This window comes from Oncorhynchus keta, unplaced genomic scaffold (assembly GCF_023373465.1).
Source record: "Oncorhynchus keta strain PuntledgeMale-10-30-2019 unplaced genomic scaffold, Oket_V2 Un_contig_23674_pilon_pilon, whole genome shotgun sequence".
In the NCBI taxonomy this organism is placed as follows: Eukaryota; Metazoa; Chordata; class Actinopteri; order Salmoniformes; family Salmonidae; genus Oncorhynchus; species Oncorhynchus keta.
In genome coordinates this window covers 1-9997 of record NW_026283509.1, presented here as the reverse complement: position 1 = coordinate 9997, position 9997 = coordinate 1, and the positions used below count along the sequence as shown (strand labels likewise).

The window sequence follows — 9997 nt, the reverse complement described above, 5'->3', positions numbered from 1 at the left end:
TTTTTTTTATTTTTTTTATTTCACCTTTATTTAACCAGGTAGGCTAGTTGAGAACAAGTTCTCATTTGCAACTGCGACCTGGCCAAGATAAAGCATAGCAGTGTGAACAGACAACACAGAGTTACACATGGAGTAAACAATTAGCAAGTCAATAAACACAGTAGAAAAAAATGGGCAGTCTATATACAATGTGTGCAAAAGGCATGAGGAGGTAGGCGAATAATACAATTTTGCAGATTAACACTGGAGTGATAAATGATCAGATGGGCATGTACAGGTAGAGATATTGGTGTGCAAAAGAGCAGAAAAGTAAATAAATAAAAACAGTATAAAAACAGTATGGGAATGAGGTAGGTGAAAAAGGGTGAGCTATTTACCTATAGACTATGTACAGCTGCAGCGATCGGTTAGCTGCTCGGATAGCTGATGTTTGAAGTTGGTGAGGGAGATAAAAGTCTCCAACTTCAGCGATTTTTGCAATTCGCTCCAGTCACAGGCAGCAGAGTACTGGAACGAAAGGCGGCCAAATGAGGTGTTGGCTTTAGGATGATCAGTGAGATACACCTGCTGGAGCGCGTGCTACGGATGGGTGTTGCCATCGTGACCAGTGAACTGAGATAAGGCGGAGCTTTACCTAGCATGGACTTGTAAATGACCTGGAGCCAGTGGGTCTGGCGACGAATATGTAGTGAGGGCCAGCCGACTAGAGCATACAAGTCGCAGTGGTGGGTGGTATAAGGTGCTTTAGTGACAAAACGGATGGCACTGTGATAGACTGCATCCAGTTTGCTGAGTAGAGTGTTGGAAGCCATTTTGTAGATGACATCGCCGAAGTCGAGGATCGGTAGGATAGTCAGTTTTACTAGGTAAGCTTGGCAGCGTGAGTGAAGGAGGCTTTGTTGCGGAATAGAAAGCCGACTCTGGATTTGATTTTTGATTGGAGATGTTTGATGTGAGTCTGGAAGGAGAGTTTGCAGTCTAGCCAGACACCTAGGTACTTATAGATGTCCACATATTCAAGGTTGGAACCATCCAGGGTGGTGATGCTAGTCGGGCATGCGGGTGCAGGCAGCGATCGGTTGAAAAGCATGCATTTGGTTTTACTCGCGTTTAAGAGCAGTTGGAGGCCACGGAAGGAGTGCTGTATGGCATTGAAGCTCGTTTGAGGTTTGATAGCACAGTGTCCAATGACGGGCCGAAAGTATATAGAATGGTGTCGTCTGCGAGAGGTGGATCAGGGAATCGCCCGCAGCAAGAGCAACATCATTGATATATACAGAGAAAAGAGTCGGCCCGAGAATTGAACCCTGTGGCACCCCCATAGAGACTGCCAGAGGACCGGACAGCATGCCCTCTGATTTGACACACTGAACTCTGTCTGCAAAGTAATTGGTGAACCAGGCAAGGCAGTCATCCGAAAAACCGAGGCTGTTGAGTCTGCCGATAAGAATTTGGTGATTGACAGAGTCGAAAGCCTTGGCGAGGTCGATGAAGACGGCTGCACAGTACTGTCTTTTATCGATGGCGGTTATGATATCATTTAGTACCTTGAGTGTGGCTGAGGTGCACCCGTGACCGGCTCGGAAACCAGATTGCACAGCGGAGAAGGTACGGTGGGATTCGAGATGGTCAGTGACCTGTTTGTTGACTTGGCTTTCGAAGACCTTAGATAGGCAGGGCAGGATGGATATAGGTCTATAGCAGTTTGGGTCCAGGGTGTCTCCTCCTTTGAAGAGGGGGATGACTGCGGCAGCTTTCCAATCCTTGGGGATCTCAGACGATATGAAAGAGAGGTTGAACAGGCTGGTAATAGGGGTTGCGACAATGGCGGCAGATAGTTTCAGAAATAGCGGGTCCAGATTGTCAAGCCCAGCTGATTTGTACGGGTCCAGGTTTTGCAGCTCTTTCAGAACATCTGCTATCTGGATTTGGGTAAAGGAGAACCTGGAGAGGCTTGGGTGAGGAACTACGGGGGCGGAGCTGTTGGCCGAGGTTGGAGTAGCCAGGCGGAAGGCATGGCCAGCCGTTGAGAAGTGCTTATTGAAGTTTTCGATAATCATGGATTTATCGGTGGAGACCGTGTTTCCTAGCCTCAGTGCAGTGGGCAGCTGGGAGGAGGTGCTCTTGTTCTCCATGGACTTCACAGTGTCCCAGTGCATATCACGGGGGCTATTCGATGCTATTGCAGTCCGCCACAGGATGTTTTTGTGCTGGTCGAGGGCAGTCAGGTCTGGAGTGAACCAAGGGCTGTATCTGTTCTGGTTCTGCATTTTTTGAACGGAGCATGCTTATCCAAATGGTGAGGAAGTTACTTTTAAAGAATGACCAGGCATCCTCAACTGACGGGATGAGGTCAATGTCCTTCCAGGATACACGGGCCAGGTCGATTAGAAAGGCCTGCTCACAGAAGTGTTTTAGGGAGCGTTTGACAGTGATGAGGGGTGGTCGCTTGACTGCGGCTCCGTGGCGGATACAGGCGATGAGGCAGTGATCGCTGAGATCCTGGTTGAAGACAGCGGAGGTATATTTGGAGGGCCAGTTGGTCAGGATGACGTCTATGAGGGTGCCCTTGTTTACAGAGTTAGGTTGTACCTGGTGGGTTCCTTGATGATTTGCGTGAGATTGAGGGCATCTAGCTTAGATTGTAGGACTGCCGGGGTGTTAAGCATATCCCAGTTTAGGTCACCTAACAGAACAAACTCTGAAGCTAGATGGGGGCGATCAATTCACAAATGGTGTCCAGGGCACAGCTGGGAGCTGACGGGGTCGGTAGCAGGCGGCAACAGTGAGAGACTTGTTTCTGGAGAGAGTAATTTTCAAAATTAGTAGTTCAAACTGTTTGGGTATGGACCTGGAAAGTATGACATTACTTTGCAGGCTATCTCTGCAGTAGACTGCGACTCCGCCCCCCTTTGGCAGTTCTATCTGACGGAAGATGTTATAGTTGGGTATGGAAATCTCTGAATTTTTGGTGGCCTTCCTGAGCCAGGATTCAGACACGGCAAGGACATCAGGTTAGCAGAGTGTGCTAAAGCAGTGAGTAAAACAAACTTAGGGAGGAGGCTTCTGATGTTGACATGCATAAAACCAAGACTTTTTTCGATCACAGAAGTCAACAAATGAGGGTACCTGGGGACATGCAGGGCCTGGGTTTACCTCCACATCACCCGCGGAACAGAGAAGGAGCAGTATGAGGGTGCGTTGCTGGGCTATCAAAACTGGTCGCCTCTAGAGCGTTGGGGAGAGATAAGAGGAGCAGGTTTCAAGTATGGTAGAATATATTCAGGCATAATGCGCAGACAGGGTATGGTGGGGTGCGGGTACAGCGGAGGTAAGCCCAGGCACTGGGTGATGATGAGAGAGGTTGTATCCTGGACATGCTATTGTAATGGGTGAGGTCACCGCATGTGGGGGGTGGGACAAAGGAGGTAACAGGGGTATGCAGAGTGGATCTAGGGGCTCCATTGTGAACTAAAACAATGATAACTAACCTAACAAACAGTATACAAGGCATATTGACATTTGGGAGAGACATAGCGAGGCATACAGTAATCACAGGTGTTGAATTGGGAAAGCTAGCTAAAAACAGTAGGCTAGAGACTGACTCAGCTAGCACAAAAACAGCAGGTAAAAAGGCGTTGACTAGGCAACTGGGTCGACAGATAAAACAAACAAGCAGAATGGAGTACCGTGATTAATGGACAGTCCAGCGTGCGTCAGCTATGTAGCCAAGAGATCAGTGTCCAGGGGGAAGCATGTCACTGTTAGTCTCCACCTGTTGGTCATGAAGCATTTCACTGTTAGTCTCCACCTGTTGGTCATGAAGCATGTCACTGTTAGTCTCCACCTGTTGGTCATGAAGCATTTCACTGTTAGTCTCCACCTGTTGGTTATGAAGCATTTCACTGTTAGTCTCCACCTGTTGGTCATGAAGCATTTCACTGGTTAGTCTCCACCTGTTGGTCATGAAGCATTTCACTGTTAGTCTCCACCTATTGTTCATGAAGCATTTCACTGTTAGTCTCCACCTGTTGGTCATGAAGCATTTCACTGTTAGTCTCCACCTGTTGTTTATGAAGCATTTCACTGGTTAGTCTCCACCTGTTGTTTATGAAGCATTTCACTGGTTAGTCTCCACCTGTTGGTCATGAAGTGACCAATAACATGTGATTTATTATTTGATTTGTTCCTAATGTTTTGTCGAGTCAGTGCATAGGGAATAGGGTGCCATGAAGGACAACCTCTCTGACTCCTACCTCTGTCTCTGAGAGCAGGTTGGAAGTGTTTGAGTTTCTGTTCCCAGGTGTCCTCCTGGTCCTGAGCGGTGATGGTCTCCTGGCCGCCGTAGTCCGCCTCCTCCTCATCTGAATCGTAGTTGTCTGCCTGTTTACGAGTCATACGTTCTGAGTCCTCAAGGAGCCTCTGTTCATGATCCGACAGCAAGCTTCTCTCCAGCTCCATCTGGGATTAGGATATCACAGAGACGTCAGTACTGGGATTAGGATATCACAGAGACGTCAGTACTGGGATTAGGATATCACAGAGACGTCAGTACTGGCGGTAGTCTACCTTCCACTAGGACTACAGAGACGTCAGCCTCTCCAACCCCTAGGATATCGCAGAGACCCTCTCCAACCCCTAGGGATATCACAGAGACGTCAGTACTGGGATTAGGATATCACAGAGACGTCAGTACTGGGATTAGGATATCACAGAGACGTCAGTACTGGGATTAGGATATCACAGAGACGTCAGTACTGGGATTAGGATATCACAGAGACGTCAGTACTGGGATTAGGATATCACAGAGACCCTCTCAACCCCTAGGATATCACAGAGACGTCACCCTCTCAACCCCTAGGATATCACAGAGACGTCACCCTCTCAACCCCTAGGATATCACAGAGACGCCACCCTCTCAACCCCTAGGATATCACAGACGCACCCTCTCAACCCCTAGGATATCACAGAGACACCCTCTCAACCCCTAGGATATCACAGAGACACCTCTCAACCCCTAGGATATCACAGAGACCCTCTCAACCCTAGGATATCGCAGAGACGTCACCCTCTCAACCCCTAGGATATCACAGAGACGTCACCCTCTCAAGCCCCTAGGATATCACAGAGGCGTCACCCTCTCAACCCCTAGGGATATCACAGAGACGTCACCCTCTCAACCCCTAGGATATCACAGAGACGTCACCCTCTCAACCCCTAGGATATCACAGACGTCAGCACTGGACTAGATATCACAGAGACGCAGTACTGGGACTAGGATATCACAGAGACGTACCCTCTCACCCCTAGGATATCACAGAGACGCCACCCTCTCAACCCCTAGGATATCACAGAGACGTCACCTCTCAACCCCTAGGATATCACAGAGACGTCACCCTCTCAACCCCTAGGATATCACAGAGACCCTCTCAACCCCTAGGATATCACAGAGACGTCACCCTCTCAACCCCTAGGATATCACAGAGACCCTCTCAACCCCTAGGATATCACAGAGACGTCACCCTCTCAACCCCTAGGATATCACAGGGACGTCACCCTCTCAACCCCTAGGATATCACAGAGACGTCACCCTCTCAACCCCTAGGATATCACAGAGACCCTCTCAACCCCTAGGATATCACAGAGACCCTCTCAACCCCTAGGATATCACAGAGACGTCACCCTCTCAACCCCTAGGATATCACAGAGACCCTCTCAACCCCTAGGATATCACAGGGACGTCACCCTCTCAACCCCTAGGATATCACAGAGACGTCACCCTCTCAACCCCTAGGATATCGCAGGGACGTCACCCTCTCAACCCCTAGGATATCACAGAGACCCTCTCAACCCCTAGGATATCGCAGAGACGTCACCCTCCCAACCCCTAGGATATCACAGAGACGTCACCCTCTCAACCCCTAGGATATCACAGAGACGCCACCCTCCCAACCCCTAGGATATCACAGAGACGTCACCCTCTCAACCCCTAGGATATCACAGAGACGTCACCCTCCCAACCCCTAGGATATCAGCAGAGACGTCACCCTCTCAACCCCTAGGATATCACAGAGACGTCACCCTCTCAACCCCTAGGATATCACAGAGACGCCACCCTCTCAACCACTAGGATATCACAGAGACGTCACCCTCTCAACCCCTAGGATATCGCAGGGACGTCCACCCTCTCAACCCCTAGGATATCACAGAGACGTCACCCTCTCAACCCCTAGGATATCGCAGAGACGTCACCCTCTCAACCCCTAGGATATCACAGAGATGTCAGTACTGGGATTAGGATATCACAGGGACGTCACCCTCTCAACCCCTAGGATATCACAGAGACGTCACCCTCTCAACCCCTAGGATATCACAGAGACGTCAGCCTCTCAACCCCTAGGATATCACAGAGACGTCACCCTCTCATTCCTAGGATATCACAGAGACGTCACCCTCTCAACCCCTAGGATATCACAGGGACGTCACCCTCTCAACCCCTAGGATATCACAGAGACGTCACCCTCTCAACCCCTAGGATATCACAGAGACGTCACCCTCTCAACCCCTAGGATATCACAGGGACGTCACCCTCTCATTCCTAGGATATCACAGAGACGTCACCCTCTCAACCCCTAGGATATCGCAGAGACGTCACCCTCTCAACCCCTAGGATATCACAGAGATGTCACCCTCCCAACCCCTAGGATATCACAGGGACGCTCACCCTCTCAACCCCTAGGATATCACAGGGACGTCACCCTCTCAACCCCTAGGATATCGCAGGGACGTCACCCTCTCAACCCCTAGGATATCACAGGGACGTCACCCTCTCTCACCAACATCACTAGACACCAACATCACTAGACACCTACTACACTAGACACCAACATCACTAGACACCTAGCCTACAGCTAGACACCAACATCACTAGACACCTAGCCTACAGCTAGACACCAACATCACTAGACACCAACATCACTAGACACCAACATCACTAGACACCAATGCACATCCAAATCTATCCAACATGTAAATGAATGACAGTAGGCCTATAGTTGACTCTTTCGGCTCGAAGCATTTGCATAGGCCTACATTATTTTAGGTTCATGTGGCGATGAGGACTGTTTTTTTTAATTAAATGTTACTCCTGAACTAGTCTTGGAAGTTGATTGGTTGAATATGTGTTAGTGCAAGGCTTGAAGCAAAGACCTGCATTGGCCTGCACATCCACTTCAGGACCACGGTCAGCAAACCATCTCAGACTAGTGTGCTTCTGTAGCTCAGTTGGTAGAGCATGGCGCTTGTAACGCCAGGGTAGTGGGTTCGATTCCGGGACCACCCATACCACCCATACGTACGAGCTGGGCCTAATATTGTGTATAAGAGGTCAGGCTGGGCCTTATATAGTGTATCAGAGGTCAGGCTGGGCCTAATATAGTGTATAAGAGGTCAGGCTGGGCCTTATATAGTGTATAAGAGGTCAGGCTGGGCCTAATATAGTGTATAAGAGGTCAGGCTGGGCCTAATATAGTGTATAAGAGGTCAGGCTGGGCCTAATATAGTGTATAAGAGGTCAGGCTGGGCCTAATATAGTGTATAAGAGGTCAGGCTGGGCCTAATATAGTGTATAAGAGGTCAGGCTGGGCCTAATATAGTGTATAAGAGGTCAGGCTCGGCCTAATATAGTGTATAAGAGGTCAGGCTGGGCCTAATATAGTGTATAAGAGGTCAGGCTGGGCCTTATATAGTGTATAAGAGGTCAGGCTGGGCCTAATATAGTGTATCAGAGGTCAGGCTGGGCCTAATATAGTGAATAAGAGGTCAGGCTGGGCCTAATATAGTGTATCAGAGGTCAGGCTCGGCCTAATATAGTGAATAAGAGGTCAGGCTGGGCCTAATATAGTGTATAAGAGGTCAGGCTGGGCCTAATATAGTGAATAAGAGGTCAGGCTGGGCCTAATATAGTGTATCAGAGGTCAGGCTCGGCCTAATATAGTGAATAAGAGGTCAGGCTGGGCCTGTGGTCCTTCTGTAGAGCATGGCGCTTGTAACGCCAGGGTAGTGGGTTCGATTCCCGGGACCACCCATACGTAGAATGTATGCACACATGACTGTAAGTCGCTTTGGATAAAAGCGTCTGCTAAATGGCATATATTATTATTATTATTATATATTACTAGTGACTACAGCCATTGACAAGTGAATGGAAACGCATTTATTTACCTGATGCATGAGCTCGGCGAATTGGTCTTCGATCGGGTTCCGCTCCTGTGATATGACAGGCAGCCTCTGGAGACACACCGCCCCGTACAGCTTCCATGGCGACGCGACGCTTTCCGTTTTACTTCCGGTCTGACTCGCAGCTCGACAAGCGGAACCGAGAGAAATTTGACGAACTCCTGTATGTTTTAGCCCCGTCCGTCTGACGTTTGTAATAAACTGCCATAAAGGGCGATTCGCCATTCTCGAGCAGGGCGCTGCCATCTTGATTCTCCAGTTTCCACCCACAATCCTCTGCGAAGAAGGGAGAGATTATGCTATAAGGAAAAAGGGGTAGAGGAAATGAAGATAAAATGTCGTTTGAAATGTAAAAATATATAACATTGAGATCATTCATTGAAACATATTTTTTTTTATTGATCTTAGATACATTTAGTGTAGAAATAAAAAAAAGTGTATGCATAATATTTTAGAACAAAATATTTTCTAATCATTTGCGTCGCTCCCCCACATTATTAATAATGTACTATTCCAGGAAACGCGTCATACTAAATGGCTCGTCGCTAGTTACTACAATCACAAAGTCAAAACACCGTCTATTTCTACAATATACCTTCTTAAAATATGTTTTTAAACCTAGCCACACTGCTAACCGTATGCCTATCCTAACCTTGAATTAAGACCAAAAAACACATGTATGTTGTCATGAATCTTTACGATATAGCCCATTTTGACTTTGTGACTGTGCTGTCTATTGGAAACCTCCTCAATGTCACACATGTTGTTGTGTAACGCAAGTTGACTTGTTGGTTTCTAGTAGCTAAATCATATTAGCTAATCATGTATAAGTTAAACTGTATATTATCTAAGTCTGTCAGGAGTGCCTGCCAACAGGTTGCTGGTTCCGTCAATGCAGGAGGCGCAATGTAAGTATCTCGTTTTTTTATACGAAATCCCATGCATGCAATTGACAGATAAATAGATATACATTATTTTACGACGCTAGTTGTAGTCTAGTACTTTAAACTAGACAAAGACCTTTTTACCGATTTAAGTATACTGCCAGTTTGCTACATTTCATTCAACCTATCAGCTACCTTGTTATCTATCTATACCAAACAAAATTATAAACGCAACATGATTTTACTGAGTTACAGTTCATATAAGGAAAATAGTTAATTGGAACACATGAACTATTCCCTAATCTATGGGGCAGGGGGTGCAGCCATTTATTCATTTTTTAAATAAATTGGTTGTGCAGTGCAATCACGCTCCTGTGATGGCAATTACACTGTCCTGTCCCATCTGGACAAGAGGACTATCCATGTAAGAATGCTGTTCTTTGACTATAGCTCAGCATTCAACACCATAGTACCCTCCAAGCTAATCGTTAGGCTCCAGGCCCTGGGTCTCAACCCCGCCCTGTGCAACTGGGGCCTGGACTTCCTGACGGGCCACCCCCCAGGTGGCGGAGTTAGGAAACTCCACCTTCAATTCGCTGATCCTCAACACAGGGGCCCCACAAGGGTGGGTGCTCAGCCCCCTCCTGTACTCCCTGTTCACCCATGACTGTGTGGCCACGCCTCCAACTCAAAAAGCTTCGTGATATGCCACACCTGTCAGGTGGATTATCTTGGCAAAGAAGAAATGCTCACTAACAGGGATGTAAAAACAAATGTGCTTTTTCTGGGATTGTTTATTTCAGCTTCACTTGTGGTGTTTCTATTCCTGTTCACTAGATGATCTGGGCAGTTACTAGACTGTCTCAACATGAACC

At 47.7% G+C, this 9997-nt stretch overlaps 1 protein-coding gene across 1 annotated transcript; it reads right to left on the bottom strand.

Moving 5' to 3' along the window:
- Positions 1-4068: 4068 nt before the first annotated feature.
- Positions 4069-8524, bottom strand: LOC127921814 (39S ribosomal protein L46, mitochondrial-like). Its single transcript, XM_052505408.1, has 2 exons — positions 8224-8524; positions 4069-4461 (listed from the first exon to the last, which is right to left on the bottom strand). The coding sequence occupies exons 1-2, from the start codon at positions 8482-8484 to the stop codon at positions 4084-4086; spliced, it is 639 nt and encodes a 212-aa protein (XP_052361368.1). The 5' UTR covers positions 8485-8524; the 3' UTR covers positions 4069-4083.
- Between the last annotated feature and the right edge of the window lie 1473 nt (positions 8525-9997).